Source organism: Aethalodelphis obliquidens, unplaced genomic scaffold (assembly GCF_003676395.1).
Source record: "Aethalodelphis obliquidens isolate GAN/ISIS:26980383/991018 unplaced genomic scaffold, ASM367639v1 scaffold4, whole genome shotgun sequence".
NCBI lineage: Eukaryota > Metazoa > Chordata > Mammalia > Artiodactyla > Delphinidae > Aethalodelphis > Aethalodelphis obliquidens.
In genome coordinates, this window is record NW_020837948.1 from 16,425,078 (window position 1) to 16,447,900 (window position 22,823).

General features: G+C 40.0%; 1 protein-coding gene across 1 annotated transcript in view; it reads right to left on the reverse strand.

Annotated features, from left to right (window-relative positions):
* The window catches only part of SNX24 (sorting nexin 24), a 161,075-nt gene extending 155,350 nt beyond the window's left edge, over window positions 1-5,725 (reverse strand). The window contains exon 1 of the mRNA XM_027099290.1: window positions 5,399-5,725. Coding sequence (XP_026955091.1) covers window positions 5,399-5,458 — 60 coding nt within the window. The 5' untranslated portion in view covers window positions 5,459-5,725. The remainder of the gene's footprint in view (window positions 1-5,398) is intronic.
* Between the last annotated feature and the right edge of the window lie 17,098 nt (window positions 5,726-22,823).

Below are 22,823 nucleotides of genomic sequence, written 5' to 3' on the forward strand. Positions count from 1 at the left end.
GTTTGCCTATGCTGTGAGTTTACCACGTGTGAGGCACTGTGCCAGCTATGTCCTTGTCACACAAAGGCCTCCTGCATCATAGATGCTTATAAAGGGTGACTGGAAGATAATCGTGGGCACTGCGGTCTTGCTATCCTTCTGAACTCCTCCCGCTGCGGTGTCTACAGGGTTAGGTGGCAGGAATGGACTGACCTCATTCCTAGCTCCAGGGATGCCCCCTAACTATTTTCACTCCATCTGGTTAACTTATCCTTGCCACAGTGATTACACGAATCATGGTGAAGGCAGCCAATCAGCACACAGAACTCCTCTGGCAACTGCATTGGTTGAGGAACTAACTAGGGATAATGAGATATGAAGGAAGAAAAGTGCCCTTGCTCTGAAGAAACACCCTCTCTTCCTCTGGATTTTGTAGAATACGATTTTTTTTTTTAATCTGCAATATGTTACCATTTTGTCACCAGGTGGAAGCTACTCTGAGGATGAAAGTAAACAGAGAGTGGAAGTGGCCAGGCCCCCTTGATCTTACGTGTCATTCTCACAAATATAAAATGGCAATAATAATATTTCCCACAGACCACTGTTAATTCCAAGGCAATATGAGCACTGTGGTTATGTTAAAAACAACAAAAACAACTAAGAATTGGGATGATATTAAGGTTTTGCTAAACTTGTGGTAGTATTTACATTTTGGTTATGTTTCTTTAAAAGGTCTTTGCCTGTCAGATATTCACAGTAAAATATTTACAGGTGAAATTTTATTTTGGATTTGCTTTAAAATACTCCAGAATTTTTTTTTTAATGGAAGAATGAAGGGTGGTGAACGAAATAAGTACTGTAAAATACTGAAGGTGAGTAATGGGTAAATGGTGGTTCATTATATTGTTCTATTTGTGTATTTTAATCCAGAAAATATTAAACTGATAATTATCCCTGCATATATCTCAATATTATGATCGTGTATATATGGAGCTGCCTTATCTATTGAAAAGCATGATATAAAGTAAATCAGTGAAAGAGTCCAGATCTCAAGAAAAAGATGTATTTATATAAACACAACACACTCAGTCACACACATACAGTTAAAATGGACTTGAAGGGCTTCCCTGGTGGTGCAGTGGTTGAGAGTCCGCCTGCCGATGCAGGGGACACAGGTTCCGTGCCCAGGTCCGGGAAGATCCCACATGCCGCGGAGCGGCTGGGCCCGTGAGCCATGGCCGCTGAGCCTGCGCGTCCGGAGCCTGTGCTCCACAACGGAAGAGGCCACAGCAATGAGAGGCCCGCGTACCGCAAAAAAAAAAAACCAAAAAAAAATGGACTTGAAAATCTATCTAATTGAATGCCTCGATATTTACAGCTATGGAAAATGAAATCTAATACCTTCAAACTTTTATGGTGTTACATGAATGGTAATTCTAGTTTTCTTTTGTTTTTACCAACCATGTTATCTGAAAATGGAAAATATAAATACTAACCTATACTGGCACCCAGGACCTGCTTCCTTTCATATCCAGTGGACTGTTCTCCATCCTCACCTGACAAGGCCAGTGAGCCATATCTAGCATTTTCCTTCTTATAAAGCACCTACTGTTCTTTCTCTTCCTGCCTCACACCCCTCACCCAGACCTCTCTATGTATCCTGAACTCCAAAATGAAATAGCCTCATCTGCCACAAAAAACTCAGCAGGCCCCCAAATGAAACTGCCCACATGTCAGTTCTTTTTTTGGTCACTGGCACCCAATACTCGTGGGAGTCACCCTGCTGCCTCACATCTGGTCACCAGACCCTGGAGGTTCCTGTAAGTCCTCCCCTTTCCTTTCCCAGTTGCCTTAGTTCAGCCCTCATCCTCTCCTTTCTGGTCATTTTGCATCTCCTACGTGATTAATGCTCCAGGGTCATCTTTCTAAATGCAAAGCTAATCATGTTACTTCCTTCCTTAAAACTCCAGGGACTTCCCACTGTCTGAAGCTGAAGTCCACACCCCTTTATAGCTCTCAAGGCTAGCCATCTGGTCTCTCTACACCTCTCTCTGTCGGGAATCACTGCACAACCCCAGTCCAACTCACTGAGCTGCTTCACGCCTCAGGATCACTGTGCTTCTGACTTTCTTCTCCTATTAGAAGACTCATTCATTATTTATTCAGCACGCATGTAGTGAATTTTCACTATGTGATAAGCCCTGTACAAGGATACAGCAGTGGAGAGTGACACTGTCCTAGCCTCAAGGAGCTTACAGCCTAGCAGGGAAACAGATATCAAACAAATACACTATGGGGGATAGGGGTAGGGTGGGAAGGGTTCACCTGCATTTTGTTACAATATCCTTTCCTGCTTCTTTGTAAACTAAAATGATTTAGAAGTGGCCCTTTTTTTGTTTGGTGTGGTTTGTTTTTTGGTGAATCTGGGAGTTTAACATGCCTTCTTCCTGAGATAAAATTTTGCCCTGCACTTCCTCTTTCTGTAATTCACAATCCCAGCAAAATTCTCATCAGATTTCAAATGTCAGCATTCCTGAGCACCCCTCCTCCCCCCCCACCCCCACCCAGAGCACACCACCCTAAGGCAGAGCTGAACCGCCCTGTTCCTCCTCAGGACTCCAGCTGACAACAGAGCACTCTAACCCTTCCCCACCTGACCCCTGCTGCACGGGCTGAGAGTCCCTAAGGACAGCAACAACATCCTTCCACCTTTCAATTCCCCACCTAACACAGTGCAGGCCCACGGTAAATGTTTAAATGTTCAAAGGGCAAACATTCACTCTTTAAAGGTAAATTACTTCATACATAAAGCATAACTTCGTATAAGCTTTTTGAATAACAATTGAGCAATACTGATAAAAACTTAGAAGGCCCAGAAGTACCACTTCTAGTTAATGTTCTACAGAAATCCTAGTAGTAGGCATAAAAAGCATGTACAGGGATATCTTATTTCAACATTTGGCATAGTTGCCAAAAACTAGAAGCAAATGTCAATGGCCACCAACAGAGATCTGTGTAAACAAATTATGGTGCATTCCTTCTGCAGAAGATCCCTTTGCTACCAGTAAGAAGGAGACAGACCTATCCGTATTGGCACAGAAAGATATCCATAAGCTGTACAATGACAGTTATAGTGAAATCCTGCTATTTATTCTAAAAAAGAAACAAACATGTTTTCATAGCATAGGGGGGAAAGTCCCTAAGAAAGCACCCCTATGCGTTATCCCTAAGGGCATGGGACAAGAAGGAGGAAAAATCATCCTGTACTTTAAATTTCCTGTCACTGAATTTGTTAGAATGCAGTTTAATATTTCTTAAATTTGAAACACAATCATTAAAGTAAAAAGGTACTTTTTTACACTAAAGTATACATTATTTTACCAGTTTCTTATTTAGGGAACTGAGAAGATATTTTCAAATTCTGGGTTTTTCTAAAAAGATGAAATATTATTCGATGCTACCTTCCCAGCACCCGGAATACAGACACATAGCAGGCACTCAGTTAATGTTTGCTGAATGAATAAACTGCTGTACAATTCCAAAACTGCTGGCCAAGGGTAGAAAGTATCTGCTTCACAAACTCACAAAGGAAAAAAATCACTCGCAGAAGTATCTTAACAAATGGTTACCAACCTACATAAATTAGGATTTTTTTTTTAAGTAAATTTTCAAAAAGCACACAAATTCTCCTCACATAAGCAATCTTCTACCTACCAAGTTTACCAAGAAAAAGGCTCCTTCCAAATCAGTTTAATTCAAAACCTGGAGTGTGGCATATGGCTGGCCATAACACAAGTAATAGAAAGAAACAGGAAAACTTGGGTTAAAACACAGGCACTCTAATAGAAAAAACCAACCATTCTGATCCACCGAAGTGCTTATTTGGGGAGGTAATTAACTTTTTGCTTGGATTACTGAGACCAAGGCCCCTGACAAGCAGCCTGTTTATCTCCAGGTGCTAAAAGAATGCCCTAAAGATGGAAAGCCCTCCATGACTGTTGATGCTGATGGGAGAGGTGAGACACCTGAAAGAAGGAAAGACCACCAAGGTTTTAGGCTTAAGGAAAAAGACTTGAATAGGTTCAAATTTAAGTTCATTCCTCCACCCCTTTTTCTGAAGTAAGATACAGTATATTTAATCAATTTCATAACTCATTTATTTATCTAAATAACAGCCAGGGAGCTCAGCTCTTCCTTGGTTGAAGTCCCCCCCTCCCCCCAAGGGAAGGCACTTTGAGAACTTGTTTTGTGATACGTGGACCCAGTAGTCTACTTAATTCTAGAAACCCACATACTCCTTGGATTTTTTTTTTCCATCACTACTCTTAATTCTAAAAATTCCTGTGAGAGGGTGATTTAATCCTCGCTATGAAAACACAAGGTTCCAAATAAGTTGTCACCAAAACCCAATAATCTTTAGAGAAAAGATTAAAATACTTCTCTGCCAAACTAATGTAACTGGAGTTTAGCAAGTGGGTGAATTAAATAACAAGTGAATAAGTGAATAAAATAACAATCCTTTAGAGTGCCCTGTGCAATTTTCCCCAAAGCCTACCTGTTCTTTAAATGGAAATAAAATTTTCCAAAGTCTATCCCAGGCTGAGGCATTTCTCCCTCTAGCAATGACTGTCTAGATGAAGATGTCTAAGTTCGCTGGGAAATCAACTACCTACAGTTCATTTACTAAACTTATTACCCAAAGGTTCCAGGCCCTGGTCTCTGCCCTCCCTGCCACTCCTCCACTCTTGAAAGCAGGGATCCTGTTTCTCATTCTTCAGAGACCACAGTCCTAGGTATGGAACAGGTGCTCAGTGAGTACCTGATTTTTGCCATTTCATGGCACTGCATAACGAGAAAAAACAACAAAACTTGGGGAATCATCTAAAAGCAACACATGTGTTTGCTTTGGCTAATAAATTCTACAAATGATGATTTTTTTAAATTAGCGTATTTTCCATCTGAATGAATCCCTACGTAACTTGGAAACCAACATCAACCCGCCCGCAAAGACACTTCTGTCTGGACAGAGGAGCAGCTGTGCCAGAAACGAACGCAGCCCATCCCGGGCTCCAGAGGGCTGGCGGCGGGGAGAATGGCGAGCGCCGCGTCCGAGGATACGACTCCCGGCGCTCCTAGCCAGAGGCCGGGAGCTGGGCAGGGAGGGGGAAGGGACCAAACCGGGGCACCCCGAGCGCCCGCCGCCGCCGCCGCCGCGCCAGGGAGGGGGCTCCTGTTTCCTTGACACCCGCGCCGGGGCGCAGCCTTCCCAGTGGGCCCGGGGAGGGAGGGAAAGGGAGGGGAGCGAAGGGACCCCACCCCTCAACCCCGCGCAGGGGCGGCGGCTGCCGGAGGAACCTTCCGGACTCAGCAGCCGCAGGCCTGGCTCGCGGGGCACTGTCCCGCCGCGGCCGGCGCCTACCGTGTATCCCCGCTCCAGGTCACTCTCCTCGTAGCGAAAGGACGGGATGTAGACCTCCATGGTCGCGCCAGCCGGCCAAGCGGAGGGCGAGCGCGGGGCGGGCTCACGGCCGCGGCCGCCGCCCCGCCCCCGGCCCAGCCGCCCCACCTCCCTTCCCGGAGCCCACGGGACCCAGAGAGTGCGCGGAGCGGGCCAGGGGCGGGAGCCCGAGGGCCGGCAGCCGAGGGCGTGGGGACTCTGTAGCCCGCCGCTCTCTGGGCGGGCCCGGGGCCGGAGCCGGGGGCCGGGAGCCGAGGGCGTGTGGCTCTGGGCTCCTGGGTTTCAGGCCCAAAGGGCGGCAGAGATCAGCTGGGCCCGGAGGAGGCGGGGCCTGGAAACCTGTGAGTCTGCAGAAAAGGGGTGTGCGCGCCACCGCGCCGGGGACAGGGCCGCACCCCGACGCTCCCTGCCCTTGAGGTTCGAGCGTGCGCTGGGCTTGCAATTTGCAAGACACCACCCTTAACAGATCGTCAGACAGCAAGGAGTAGAAAAGCATGGAGCCTCTTCATTTTGCTTTTTGTTGGTTGAATTTTCGCCTTAACACTCGGCTGGCACGAACAGCAGCGAACCCTGCACTACTTCTACCAAGACTTAACTGTTTCCCTTCGATTCCAGGGTGAGCGTCTCCTTCTGAGTTAGCCATCGAACTTGGGAATGATGCTATAATACAGAGCCCTAAAGTCGGTTGCTCACTGAGACACACATTCCGATGCTCCAGTTCTAAAATCCTGCCTGTATAGGGCTTTTTAACTATAAGAGAAAAATAGAAGACGTGAGGGGGGGACGGGGGAAAGAAAGAAAGAAGAAAGAAAGGTGAGGGCTGGAATCTGCCCCTCAGGCCAGAACATAATAACCTGAAAATACCTAAAAGATGAAGTGTTCCAATGAGGAAATTTGGTTATCAGATTACATTTGCAAACTCCGAGTTTCTTCCTTAGGTTAGAGCACAGGGCAGAATAGAAACTTGAAGGTGACTTGTATAGCAAGTTTCTTGGGCTGCAAGTGAACAGCTGTGACTACGTCAGTTTGCCCTTGAGGCCAGGGGGCATTTCAACTTGAAACTCTGAAGTTTATGATGAGACCTTAGTCATGCAAAAGAGGAATAATCAGGCCCTTTGCTTTAAGAACTTGCCTGATGTGGACCCGGCAAAGCCCTCTACAGTAGCCTCAAGTGAAGACCCCACCTTCTCACCACACATTTGCAGCTCCAGGGTGTGTCCGCCTGTCAGAATGCCATGCCTCAGAATAGGCTGTGCCCTATAACCAGACTAGGCTTTCTCTTTTCTTCCACTGGCCAGCACCTCCAGATGTAACCAAACAGCTCTGTGGGCTCCATGCTGTCTCAGTTCCGAGCCTGGCTTGTAAGTTCCCTTAAACCTCTGGTGACTATCACACGGTATTGTGCCATGTATTTATCTGCCTCAGCCCTAGATTCTACAGAAAGTACTTTAAAAAAATTATTTTTTATCCTCTTCTTGGCATATTGCCAGGCACATTTTTTGTTAAAGCTTTATATAAGCATTTAAATACTCATCTTTACAAAACCAGCAGGTACCATGCCAGATGTTATTACATTCCATGTCTCATTTAAGCTTCATAACAACCCCATGAGGAAGTGTTATGTACAGTAGGGCTTTCAGGGACTAAGAAGTAGTGTTCCTGTGGCAGAAGACCCCCCCAAACAATTTCAGGATTGGTGGAAACAGGTTATTAAGGGCTCAGTGTGTAATGTAAACCAGGATTATGTAATCATAAAATCCTTGGGCTACAGATTGCTGATCAAGCTTTTAATATGCTTTTTATACGATCCTTCCACAACAGCCTGCTAGTAGCCTGCCATATATATCTTTGTCTGGCTTGGCTCACCTATTTACCCATTGGACTTAAAAGTCAGAAATGTATGGGTCCAAGAAGATGTGACAGGTGGTCCAAATGAATCCATTTTTTTTTCTTCCTTTTTTCCTGTCTTCTACTAATAGCTGAGTAATTTTGCCTGGCTGAAAACATATACAAGCTCTCAAAATGTGGGTGTGTTCTTGAGGGTCTATCAGCGCAGCTATAATTGTTATAATTTGTTATTTCATATGGCATAATTAAAGCTCAGAGGATAAATAGCTATGAAATTACTAGCTAATAATTAGAAGAGCTAAATTTCTAATCAAGTTCTGTGGGTAACCACTCTAAAGGGAAGAAGAGAATAGCACTAAAGTAAGAGAACATGGCAAATGTATTATTGTGATGTTCTTGCATATCTTTTAGTATGGCTCTATAATCTGTGACAGGTGAACTAAATATCTTCTCAGAACATTAATAAAAATACATGGCAAGTACACATGTAAGAAGTTGAACAGTTAGTATCTGTTAATAAAGGCCAGAAAATTACATAAGAAAAATAACAAAATTCTGCTGGAATCTGGGTATGAAATCCCTACACTAAAAATACCACATTTACCTAGTACTGGGCAGAAGTATATTTCATCAAACTTAATGATAAACTGCTTTAAATACCAACTTATATTAGAAGTCTTGACCAAAATCTATCTAGAATATATTACATATTCAACATTCAGTTATAAGACTAACATATCATGACCAAACAAGATTTATCCCAGTAATATAAAGATAGTTAAACATTAGGAAATCTGTTGCCGTATTTCTCAACATTGTCAGATTAGAAAAGAACCAAAATAAATGAGTATGAAAATAAATTTTGACTAATACTAAACTTTCTGTGGGTTATTTGTATGGAAATATGTTAATATAAATGTTTCAGACATTACATGAAATTTCTAAAAATCTTATATGTTCTGGTATAACGTTATAAGTCATAATTCTAGTTATTACTTTAAAATGTATATCTCAGAAATAACTACATTTCTTTGTCAATTGCGTTACTATGAACTTTCATCAAATCTTTAACCATGTTAATTTTTAAGTCTTTTGTCATTTACAGACAGTTCTGGGTGTACTCTGATGCTTTTGCAAAAATGTTCCTATAAAAGGGTTTCATCTTCAAGGAATTCATAGAAAAGACTCTGACAAATACAGGTTTCTGGTAACTGACTATACTGCTGAACTGAATGAATAAGCATTTTCAGAACTCTAATGGAAAACTAATGAATTCATAAAAGTGCTAACAAAAGATCAAGATGAAAAAAAAAATTAATTACATGGGACTGAGTGAACTGATGAGGATGATTATAATTTTTGTGACTTTCTGTTTGAATAAAAAATAATAATAATAAAAATTTTTTTTAAATGAAAATAAAATTTGAAACAACATTAATAAATCAGTACACCTCTTCCTAATAATTCTTAACAGGCTGAAAATAACAAGAACCATCTTTAACTTGATAAAGGTTACCACAACCCTATAGCAAATATCCTATTCAACATCATATAAGGAAGCATAACAATAGTGTCAATAACTTTATCACAAGTATTGTTTGACATTCTGCTGGAGGCCCTAGCCAATGCAATAAGACAAGTAAAATAAATAAGAGGTATAGATATTGGATAGGAAGCTATAAAACTAAGGTTACTTGTAGATGAAATGACCTACATAGAACAGAATCAACTAACAACTTATTAGAACTAATAAAAGAGTTTCATAAGGTGCCAGATATTAAATAATCATATACAAATCAATAGATTTCATATTCAATAGCTTGCTTACACAACAACATTAACCAATTAGAAAATAACAGGGAAAACCAAAAGACTTCATTAACGACGCATTAAAAACTTATAAAATTTCTAAAGATAAACTTAACAAATGTGCAAGACCCATATGAAGAAAACTAAAAAAACATTAAAGGACACAAAAGAAAATCTGAAAATAGTTTTATCATGTTTCTGAATGGGAAGGATCAATATTTTTTTGATTTTCTTGGGTAAGTTTTCACCAAAACAAGTTATAAAGTTAATACAATCAAATGCCCAACCAGCTAAGAAACGTGACAAGATTGTCTGAAAAATGAATAGCCAGGGCAGGTTTGAACAAAAAAAAAAAAAAAAAAGAGAGAGGATAAGTTAATCTACAGGATGTTAAAACATACTATAAAGCCATAGTATTTAAACCAGTATAATCCTGGAGCAAAATTAGACAAATGATGAAGGGAACCAAATAGCTCAGAAATAAATCCCTTAATAGATGGGAACATAATATGAAACAACAATGGTATTTCAAAGCTGTGAGGGTAAAAAAATAAGCTATTCAATAAATAGCTGAATGTTTAAATAGTTTTAATCAGTATTTAAATAGTAAAGTTTTAATTAATGTTAAAAATAGTATAAATAAGTGGTGTAATGAATAGTTTATGGGTAACTGGCTCGCCATCTGAAAGAAAAGTAAAATTCATTTTTAAAGTGAATTCCACGTATAGTAAAAAGCTCTAGGAAGAAACAGAGCTACAAAACCTTAAAGCAGACAAAGTCTTATTACAAAAAACAAATGTCAAAGACATTAGGGGAAAGATTATACTATATTAGAGTAGATAAAGATTTAAAATTAATGTAAACCAAAGACCGTAAAGTTTAAAAAACATTCAATAAACTGAAAAAATAAATGCAACACATATGACAAAGCATTAATGTATATTTTATATGTAAAGAATACATAATTTTCTTAATGGCACAATCAAAAATGGACACAGTGTGAACATGCAATTCCCAAGAGCATGCAAGTGGACAAAAAAAAAAAAAAAGAAAAAAAAATCTGTATGAGTTATCTATTATCAAGTAAAAAATTACCCCCAAATTTTAGCTGCTTAAAGCAATATGTACTTATTATATAGTTTCTGTTGGTCAGGAATCTGGGAGCAGTTTAAGTTGCAGACGAGATGTACACCAAGGCTACAACTTAAGACTCTACTGGACTGCAGGATCCACTCACAAAGTGGTTCACTCACATGCCTGGTAAGTTAATGTTGATTGTTGGCAGGAAGCTTCAGTTCCTGGCCACTTGGACCTCTCCATAGAGACATCGAGGCTTCCTCCAAAGCAAAAATATCCAAAAAAGCTCAGGGCAGAAAGTACACCTACCCTAAGAATTCACACTCCATCATTTCTGCAATATCCTGCTGGTTACAAAGGTTAGCCTATTTAGTGTGAAAGCCACTATACAATGGTTTGAGTCTCAGGAGGCAAGAATTAATCGGGACTATTGTGGAGGGTAGCTAACACATAACCATGAGCAGGGAAACAAATTCTACCATATTATGGGTAAAAATATTTTGGTGTACCTACACTATGAATATTATGTTGCACTTAAAAAAAAAACTAATGTTAGGATTTATGGGTTAAGATAACAAATTGAACATACATAATTTCACTCCATCTAGCCCCAGTAAAACTGCAACAAGGAATTTCTCTCTCTCTTTTTTTTTTTGACGCATAAAGATAGGAAAAGCAGGAGAAGAGAGAATAGCAAAAAGATTTTTATAAGCTAGAAAGCAGATAGATGAGAAGTAACTTTCAGCAAACAAGTAAAAGCCAAATTAAAGCCAGCAGTGGGAAAGCTAAAAATCAACCTGATTTACACAGGACAATACCCAAAAAGATCAGCGAGAGGAACAGAAGATACATCTAGAATAGGAGGTAGTTGGCTAAAAGAAGGAAGATTGAATGAAGGCTGAGAATTGGGAAAAATCCCTTAATCCCCTCTTCCATCTTTGCACAGTTCCAGAGGATATTTCCTCAAGAGAGAGTAAAAAAGAGAGTCTTTGCATCAGAAGTTGACTTGCCCAGCTGAGGGCATGGAAACTCTTATCAAAAAATAGTTGGGGTCTGGGAGTAAATGATCATATACATATTGAATGCTGAATGCTGAAACCTTATAGAGGCTGGCAGCTACACCTTTACCTTCCAGGCAAGAAACATGAAGATATTCTCTGGGAAATCTGACAAGCCCAAGAGAAAAAAAGCTAGAAATACCAACATTGGAAATTCCCTACAAACAGCCCAATGAGATTACTCTTCAGTGATGTTCAAATTTGATAGGCCTTGGGTGTGGCCAAGATGGTGGAGCAGGAAGACCCTGAGCTCAGCTCCTCCCACAGGCACACCAAAACTTCAACTATTTACACAGAAACTATTGATGAGAATGACCTGAAGACTAGCAGAAAAGATTTTCCACAGCTAAAGATATAAAGAACGAACCACAACAAGACCTGGTAGGAGGGGTAGAGATCAGTATAGTCAAGACCCACATTCCTGGGGTAGGCAACAACACAAACAAAAGGATAATCACAACTGAAGAGGTTCTCCCCAAGGAGTGAGGGGTTCAAACTCCACATGGGGCTCCCCAGCCCAGAGTTCCTGCACTGAGAAGACAGGCCCCCAGAACATGTGGCTGTGAAGGCCAATGGGGCTTGTGTACAGGAGAGCCAGAGGGCTGTGGGAAACAGAGACCCTGCTTAAAGGGCACATGCAAAATCTCACATACTCCAAGTTCCAGTACAGGGGCAGTAATCTGAAAGGAGCCTTAGTTAGACACACCTGCTGATCTTGGAAGGCCTGCTGGAGAGGTAGGAGGCAATTGATACTCTCCCTGAGAACACAGACACTGGCAGTATCCATTTTGGGGAGCTCATTCTTCCACAAGGAGACTGATGCTGGCAAGCACCATTTTGGAGTCCTCCCTCTAGCCTATCAGCACCAGGGCCTTATGCACCCAGGAGCAGGTCAACACCAGTCCTAAGCAGTCAGCCCCACTGGGACCCAGCCCTACCCATCAGCAGGCTGACAGCCTCCATATGAGGCAGGACCTGATAGCCAACTAAGTTGGGGGCCAGCCCCACCTAGTAGTGAGCCCACCACAAGAGAAATGCCCACACAGCCCACGTAGGGGGCACCTCTAGAGTGTACAGCTCAAGTGACCAAAAAGGAGTATACTCCTGAGCCCCATAGGATGTCTCCCACATAAGGCCACTTCTTCAAGATTGGAAAATGTAATCAGTTTGCCTAATACATAGAAATAAAAGCAATGAATGAGACAAAATGAGGCAACAGAGGAATATGTTCCAAACGAAGCGACAAGATGAAACCCCAGAAGAACTAAGCCAAATGGAGATAAGCAATCTATCCAATAAAGATGGGGGTGGGGGGGTGGGAGGGAGGGGATATATGTATACACATAGCTGATTCACTTCGGTGTACAGCAGAAACTAAAGCAACATTGTAAAGCAACTATACCCCAATAGGAAAAAAAAAAAGAGTTCAATGTGATGATCATAAAGATGCTCAATGAACTCAGGAGAAAAATAGATGAACACACTGAGAATGTTAACAAAGAATTAGAACATATAAAGAAGAACCAAACAGAGCAGAAGAATATAATAACTGAAATTAAAAATACAACAGAAGGAAACTGACAGTAGATTAGATGATATAGAGGAATGGACTGGCAACCTGGAAGACAGAGTAGTGGAAATCACCCAAGATTTATTTTTTTAAGCCAAGAAAAAGGATTTAAAAAAGTAAAGATATGGGCTTTCTTGGTGGCGCAGTGGTTGAGAGTCTGCCTGCCGATGCAGGGGACATGGGTTCGTGCCCCGGTCCGAGAAGATCCCACATGCCGCGGAGTGGCTGGGCCTGTGAACCATGGCCACTGAGCCTGAGGGTCCGGAGCCTGTGCTCTGCAACGGGAGAGGCCACAACAGTGAGAGGCCTGCGTACCGCAAAAAATAAATAAATAAATAAATAAATAAATAAAAATAAAAAAGTAAAGATAGTTTAAGAGACGTCTTAGAAAACATCAAGAATACTAACATTCACATTATAGGGGTCCCAGAAAGAGAAGAGAGAGAGAAAAGGGCAGAAATTTATTTAAAGAAATAATAGCTGAAAAATTCCCTAACCTGGGAAAGGAAACAGACATCCAAGTCCAAGAAACACAGAGTCTAAAACAAGATGAACCCAAACAGAACAACACCAACACACATTGTAATTAAAATGGCAAGATTAAAGATAAAGACAGAATCTTAGAAGCAGCAAGGGAAAAGCCACTAGTTATATACAAGGGAACTCCCATAAGACTGTCACCTGACTTTTCAGCAGAAACTCTCCAGGCCAGAAGGGAATGGCATGATGTATTTGAAGTGGTGAGAGGAAAAAACCTACAACAAAGAATACTCTACCCAGCAAGGCTAACATTCAGATTTGAAAAAGAGATAAACAGTTTTACAGGCAGGCAAAAGTTAAAAGAGTTCAGCACCACCAAACCAGCTTTACAGGAAATGATAAAGGGACTTCTCTAAGCAGAAAAGAAACACAACACGAAATATGAAAATTACAAAAGGAAAATCTCGTTGGCAAAGGCAAACATATAGTACAGTAAAGGTAAGATTATAAAGCTAGTAGGAAGTTTAAGACAAAAGTAGTAGAATCATCTATATCCATAATAAGTAATTAAGGAATACACAACACAAAAAGATGACAAAGACATTATTTGTGGTGGGGAGGGTAAAGATATAGGGTTGGTAGAATGTGTTGGAACTTAAGAGATCATCAACTTAAAATAATTATATATATGCTTATATATAAACCTCCTGGTAACCACAAACCAAAAATGTATAATAGATAACACACACAAAAAGAGAAAGAAATCAAAACAAAACATGAAACACAGTCATCAAATCACAAAGGAAGAGAGTCAAAGAAGAAGAAAGGAACAAAAAACTACAAAAAGCAACCAGAAAACAATTAACAAAATTGCAATAAGTACATAGCTATCAATAATTATTTTAAATGTAAATGGACTAAATGCTCCAATCAAAAGACGTAGAGTGGCTGAATGGATACAAAAACAAGATCCATATATATGCTGCCTACAAGAGACTCATTTCAGATCTAAAGACACATACAGACTGAAAGTGAGGGGATGGAAAAAGGCATTCCATGCAAATGAAAACCAAAAGAAAACTGGGGTAGCAATACTTATATCAGACAAAATAGACTTTAAAACAAAGACTGCAACAAGAAAAAAAAAGGGGAGAGACCTTGAAGATGGCAGAGGAGTAAGACATGGAGATCACCTTCCTCCCCACAAATACATCAGAAATACATCTACATGGGGAACAACTCCTACAGAACACCTACTGAACGCTGGCAGAAGACCTCAGACTTCCCAAAAGGCAAGCAACTCCCCACGTAGGGCAAAAAAAAAAGAAAAAACAGAGACAAAAGATTAGAGATGAGACCCGCACTTATGGGAGGGAGCTGTGAAGGAGGAAAAGTTTCCATATACTAGGAAGCCCCTTCACTGGTGGAGACAGGGGTGGTGGCGGGGAAGCTTCGGAGCCACGGAGGAAAGCGCAGCAACAGGGGTACAGAGGGCAAAGGGGAGGGATTCCCGCACAGAGGATCAGTACTGACCAGCAGTCACCAGCCGGAGAGGGCTGTCTGCTCACCCGCCGGAGTGGGTGGGGGCTGGGAGCTGAGGTTCCAGCTTGGAGGTCAGATCCCAGGGAGAGGACTGGGGTTGGCTGCGTGAACACAGCCTGAAGGGGGCTAGAGCACCACAGCTAGCCGGGAGGGAGTCCGGGAAAAAGTCTGGACCTGCCTAAGAGGCAAGAAACCATTGTTTCTGGGTGCACGAGAAGAGGGGATTCAGAGCACTGCCTAAACAAGTTCCAGAGATGGGCATGAGCCACGGCTACGAGCACGGACATCAGAGATGGGCATGAGACACTAAGGCTGCTGCTGGAGCCATCAAGCACCCTCTGTGCAAGCACAAGTCACTATCCACACCTCCCCTCCAGAGAGCCTGTGCAGCCCGCCACAGCCAGGGTCCCGTGATCCAGGGACAACTTCCCCGGGAGAATACACGGCACGCCTCAGGCTGTTGCAACGTCATGCTGGCCTCTGCCGCCGCAGGCTCGCCCCGCACACTGTACCCCTCCCTCCCCACAGCCTGAGTAGGCCAGAGACCCCTAAGCACCTGCTACTTTAACCCTATCCCGTCTGAGTGAAGAACAGACATCCTCAAGTGACCTACATTCAGAGGCGGGGCCAAATCCAAAGCTGAAACCCAGGAGCTATGTGAACAAAAAAGAGAAAGCCATGTGGCTGACAGGGTGTTGGGGCTCCAGCTGGGTGTCAGGCCTGTGCCTCTGAGACGGGAGAGCCGAGTGCAGGATATTGGTCCACCAGAGAACTCCCAACTCCAGGTAATATCAAACAGCGAAAGCTCTCCTAGAGATCTCCATCTCAATGCTAAGACCCAGCTCCATGCAATGACCAGCAAGCTACAGTGCTGGACACCCTATGCCAAACAATGAGCAAGACAGGAACACAACCCCACCCATTAGCAGAGAGGCTGCCTAAAATCATAATAAGTCCACAGACACCCCAAAACACACCACCGGATGCAGTTCTGCCCACCAGAAAGACAAGATCCAGCCTCATCCAACAGAACACAGGCACTACTCCCCTCCACCAGGAAGCCTACACAACCCACTGAACCAACCTTAGCCACTGGGGGCAGACGCCAAAAACAATGGGAACTACGAACCTGAAGCCTGTGAAAGAGACCTCAAACACAGTAAGTTAAGCAAAATGAGAAGACAGAGAAACACACAGCAGATGAAGGAGTAAGGTAAAAACCCACCAGACCAAACAAATGAAGAGGAAATAGGCAGTCTACCTGAAAAAGAAGTCAGAGTAATGACAGTAAAGATGATCCAAAATCTTGGAAATAGAATGGAGAAAATACAAGAAATGTTTAATAAGGACGTAGAAGAACTAAAGAGCAAACAAACAATGATGAACAATGCAATAAATGAAATTTAAAAATCTCTAGAAGGAATCAATAGCAGAATAACTGAGGCAGAAGAATGGATAAGTGACCTGGAAGATAAAATTGTGAAAATAACTATCACAGAGCAGAATAAAGAAAAAAGAATGAAAAGAAATGAGGACAGTCTCAGAGACCTCTGGGACAACATTAAATGCACCAACATTTGAATTATAGGGGTCCCAGAAGAAGAAGAGAAAAAGAAAGGGGCTGAGAAAATATTTGAAGAGATTATAGTTGAAAACTTCTCTAATATGGGAAAGGAAACAGTCAAGTCCAGGAAGCACAGAGAGTCCCATGCAGGATAAATCAAAGGAGAAACACACCAAGACACATGTTAATTAAACTATCAAAAATTAAATGCAAAGAAAAAATATTAAAAGCAGCAAGGAAAAAACAAAAAATAACATACAAGGGAATCCCCAAAAGGTTAACAGCTGATCTTTCAGCAGAAACTCTGCAGGCCAGAAGGGAGTGGCATGACATATTTAAAGTGATGAAAGGGAAAAACCTACAACCAAGATTACTCTACCCAGCAAAGATCTCATTCAGATTTGACAGAGAAATTAAAACCTTTACAGACAAACTAAAGCTAAGAGAATTCAGCACCACCAAACCAGCTTTATAACAAATGCTAAAGGAACTTCTCAAGGCCGGAAACACAGGGAAGGAAATGACCTACAATAACAAACCCAAAACAATTAAGAAAATAGTAATAGGAACATACATATCGATAACTACCTTAAATGTAAATGGATTTAATTCTCCAACCAAAAGACGTAGATTGGCTGAATGGATACAAAAACAAGACCCGTATATATGTTGTCTACAAGAGACCCACTTCAGACATAGGGACACATACAGACTGAAAGTGAAGGAATGGGAAAAGATATTCCATGTAAATGGAAACCAAAAGAAAGCTGGAGTAGCAATTCTCATATCAGACAAAATAGACTATTAAATAAAGCCTATTACAAGAGACAAAGAAGGACACTACATAATGATCAAGGGGTCAATCCAAGAAGCTATAACAATTGTAAATATATATGCACCCAACATAGGAGCACCTCAATACATAAGGCAAATGCTAACAGCCATTAAAGGGAAAACTGACAGTAACACAATCATATTAGGGGACTTTAACACCCCATTTTCACCAATGGACATATCAACCAATATGAAAATAAAAAAGGAAACATAAGAATTAAATGATACATTAAACAAGATGGACTTAATTTATATTTATAGGATATTCCATCCATAAACAACAGAATACACATTCTTCTCAAGTGCCCATGGAACATTCTCCAGGATAGATCATATCTTGGTTCACAAATCAAGCCTTGGTAAATTTAAGAAAATTGAAATTATATCAAGTAGCTTTTACAACTACAACACTATGAGACTAGATATCAATTACTGTAAAAACTACAAACACATGAAGGCTAAACAATACACTACTAAATAACCAAGAGATCACTAAGGAAATCAGAGGAAATCGAAAAATACCTAGAAACAATTACAAAGAAAACACAAAGACCCAAAACCTATGGAATGCAGCAAAAGCAGTTCTAAAAGGGAAGTTTATAGCAATACAATACTACCAGAAGAAACAAGAAATATCTCAAATAAACAACCTAACCTTACACCTAAAGCCATTAGAGAAAGAAGAACAGAAAATACCCAAAGTTAGCAGAAGGAAAGAAATCATAAAGGGCAGATCAGAAATAAATGAAAAAGAAATGAAGGAAACAATAGCAAAGATCAATAAAACTAAAAGCTGGTTATTTGAGAAGATAAAAAAAATTGATAAACCATTAGCCAGACTCATCAAGAAAAAGAGGGAGAGGACTCAAATCAATAAAATTAGAAATGAAAAAGGAGAAGTAAAAACTGACACTGCAGAAATACAAAAGATCTTGAGAGATTACTACAAGCAACTCTATGCCAATAAAATGGACAACCTGGAAGAAATGGACAAATTCTTAGAAAAGCAAAACCTTCTGAGACTGAACCAGGAAGAAATAGAAAATATAAACAGACCAATCACAAGCACTGAAAATGAGACTGTGATTAAAAATCTTCCAAAGACAAAAGCCCAGGACCAGATGGCTTCACAGGCAAATTCTATCAGACATTTAGAGAAGAGCTAACACCTATCCTTCTCAAAATCTTCCAAAATATAGCAGAGGGAGGAATACTCTCAAACTCATTCTATGAGGCCACCATCACCCTGATATCACAACCAAAGATGTCACAAAAAAGGAAACTACAGGCCAATATCACTGATGACCATAGATGCAAAAATCCTGAACAAAATACTAGCAAACAGAATCCAACAGCACATTAAAAGGATCATACACCATGATCACGTGGGGTGTCTCCCAGGAATGCAAGGATTCTTCAATATATGCAAATCAATCAATGTGATAAACTGTATTAACAAATTGAAGGAGAAAAACCATATGATCATCTCAACAGATGCAGAAAAAGCTTTTGACAAAATTCAACACCCATTTATGATAAAAACCCTCCAGAAAGTAGGCATAGAGGGAACTTACCTCAACATAATAAAGGCCATATATGACAAACCCACAACCAACATCGTTTTCAATGGTGAAAAACTGAACCCATTTCTTTAAAATCAGGAACAAGGTAAGGTTGTCCACTCTCACCACTATTATTCAACATAGTTTTGGAAGTTTTAGCCACAGCAATCAGAGCAGAAAAAGAAATAAAAGGAATCCAAATCGGAAAAGAAGAATTAAAGCTATCACTGTTTGCAGATGACATGATACTATACATAGAGAGAATCTTAAAGACGCTACCAGAAAACTACTAGAGCTAACCAATGAATCTGGTAAAGTAGCAGGATACAAAATTAATGCACAGAAATGTCTTGCATTCCCATACACTAATGATGAAAAACCTGAAAAAGAAATTAAGGAAACACTCCTATTTACCATTGCAACAAAAAGAATAAAATACCTACCTAAGGAGACAAAAGACCTGTATGCAGAAAACTATAAGACACTGATGAAAGTAATTAAAGATGATACAAACAGATGGAGAGATATCCCATGTTCTTGGATTGGAAGAATCAACAATGTGAAAATGAGTACACTACCCACAGCAATCTACAGATTCAGTACAATTCCTATCAAACTATCAATGGCATTTTTCACAGAACTAGAACAAAAAATTTTACAATTTGTATGGAAACACAAATGACCCTGAATAGCCAAAGCAATCTTGAGAAAGAAAACGGAGCTGGAGGAATCAGGCTCCTGGACTTCAGACTCTACTACAAAGCTACAGTAATCAAGACAGTATGGTACTGGCACTAAAACAGAAATATAGATCAATGGAACAGGATAGAAAGCCGATATAAACCCATGTACCTATGGTCACCTTATCTTTGATAAAGGAGGCAAGAATATACAATGGAGAAAAGACAGCCTCTTCAATAAGTGGTGTTGGGAAAACTGGACAGCTACATGTAAAAGAATGAAATTAGAACACTCTCTAACACCACACACAAAAATAACATCAAAATAGATTAAAGACCTAAATGTAAGATGAGACACTATAAAAGTCTCAGAGGAAAACAGGCAGAACTCTCTATGACATACATCACCGCAAGATCCTTTTTGACCCACCTCCTAGAGAAATGGAAATAAAAACAAACAAATGGGCCCCAATGAAACTTAAAAGCTTTTGCACAGCAAAGGAAACCATAAACAAGATGAAAAGACAACTCTCAGAATGGGAGAAAATATTTGCAAATGAAGCAACTGACAAACGATTTATCTCCAAAATATACAAGCAGCTCATGCAGCTCAATATCAATAAAACAAACAACCCAATCCAAAAAGGGGCAGAAGAGCTAAATAGACATTTCTCCAGAGAAGATATACAGATTGCCAACAAACACATGAAAGAATCCTCACCATCACTAATCATTAGAGAAATGCAACTCAAAACTACAATGAGGTATCACCTCACACCGGTCAGCATGGCCATCATCAAAAAATCTACACACTATAAATGCTGGAGAGGGTGTGGAGAAAAGGGAACCTTCTTGCACTGTTGGTGGGAATGTAAATTGATACAGCCACTGTGGAGAACAGTATGGAGGTTCCTTAAAAAACTACAAATAGAACTACCATATGATCCAGCAATCCCACTACTGGGCATATACCCTAAGAAAACCATAATTCAAAAAGAGTCATGTACCAAAATGTTCATTGCAGCTCTATTTACAATAGCCCAGAGATGGAAACAACCTAAGTGTCCATCATCAGATGAATGGATAAAGATGATGTGGCACATATATACCATGGAATATTACTCAGCCATAAAAAGAAACGAAATTGAGCTATTTGTAATGAGGTGGATAGACCTAGAGTCTGTCATACAGAGTGAAATAAGTCAGAAAGAGAAAGACAAATACTGTATGCTAACACACATATATGGAATTTAAGAAAAAAAAATGTCATGAAGAACCTAGGGGTAAGACAGGAATAAAGACACAGACCTACTAGAGAATGGACTTGAGGATATGGGGAGGAGGAAGGGTAAGCTGTGACAAAGCGAGAGAGAGGCATGGACATATATACACTACCAAACGTAAGGTAGATAGCTAGTGGGAAGCAGCCGCATAGCACAGGGAGATCAGCTCGGTGCTTTGTGACTGCCTGGATGGGTGGAATAGGGAGGGAGGGAGGGAGGGAGACGCAAGAGGGAAGAGATATGGGGATATATGTATATGTATAGCTGATTCACTTTGTTATAAAGCAGAAACTAACACACCATTGTAAAGCAATTATACTCCAATAAAGATGTAAAAAAAAAAAAAGAGAGAATGAAATCTTGTCAAGTGAGACAACATGGATGGACCTCGAGGGCATTATGAAATAAGTCAGACAGAGAAAGACAAATACCATATAATCTCACTTATATGTGGAATCTAAAGCAAACAAACAAACAAAAACCAAGCTCACAGATACAGAAAACAGATTAGTGGTTGCTGGACATGCGGGCAAAATGGGTTAGGGAAGTCAAAAGGTACAAACTTCCAGTTACAAAATAAATGTTATGCAGACGTATAATTGTTAACAATATAGTTAATAATACTGTATTGCAAATTTGAAAGTTGCTTAGAGAATAGATCTTAAAAGTTCTCATTGGAAGAAAAAAAAGTTTTGTAACTATATATGGTGACTGATGGTGATAATCATTTCACAATATATACAAATGTAGAATCATTATATTGTAGATGTGAAACTAATACAATCTTATATGTCAATTATACCTCAATTAAAAAAATTTTTAAAAAAATGAAAAATAGAACTGCCATATGACCCAGCAATCCCACATCGGGGTATATATCTGAATAAAAATTTTTAAAAACCCATTAATTTGAAAAGATACATGCATTCCTATGTTCATTGTAGCATTATTACAATAGTCAAGATATGGAAGCAACCTAAGTGTCTATCAATAGATTAATGAATAAAGATGTCATATATGTATATATATGTGTGTATATATGTATACATATACATACATACGATGCAATAATACTCAGCCATAAAAAGGAATGAAATCTTGACATTTGTGACAACATGTATGACCCTGGTGGGCATTATGCTAAGTGAAAATAAAGTAAGACAGAGAAAGACAAACACTGTATGATATCACTTATATGTGGAATCTAAAAAAGAAAACAAATGAACAAATATAACAATCCAATAAAAGACTCACAGGTACAGAGAACAAACTCATGGTTACCAGAGGGGATGGGGATGCGGAGATGAAAAAAAAAAGGTAACTATGTGAGGTAATAAATGCTAATTAGTTTGATTGTGGTGATCATTTCACAATGTATATTTATATAAAACCATCACATTCACCTTTAATGTATATAATTTTTGTCAATTAGACCTCAATAAAGCTGGACAAACATTTTTTTTTAGTTTGACAGAGCTTCCAATCAGCTTTCAGTTCCCACTGCTAATGTTGAGAAGATATCCAAGGAGTAACAAATAGCTGAGCAAAGCATCTAACATGGGAGAGAAATAAAAATAATTTTGAGAAAACAGAAACAAGGAGTAAAAAACTTTAAAAAAGTAAACTATCACTAATATCCTCAGAGAGATACAGGAAGACATTGCATCTATGAAACAAGAACAGAAAGCTACTTAATAATAGGATCAGAAAATAAGAGTACACTCAGAGAGTAGAACAAAGTTCAGAGAGTAGAACAAAATAACAGATGCAAAATAAGAAAGAACAATAACATCATCAGTCGAGGACATCCAATATTCAAATAATGAGTCTTCCAGAATGAGAAGAGAGAATATAGAAGGGAGGAAATCATGAGTGAAATAACTCAAGAAAACGTCCAGAACTGAATATCGTGTTTGCAGACTGAAAGCACCCACACATGATGAAAACAGATATATACTATAGCAAATCCGTATGAGATTTAGAACACTGGAGATAAAAGAGATCCTATATTCTGGAAAGGGGTGGTGGTGAGGGGACAATTCATATACAAAAGATCAGAAAACAGAATGGCTTTGGAAT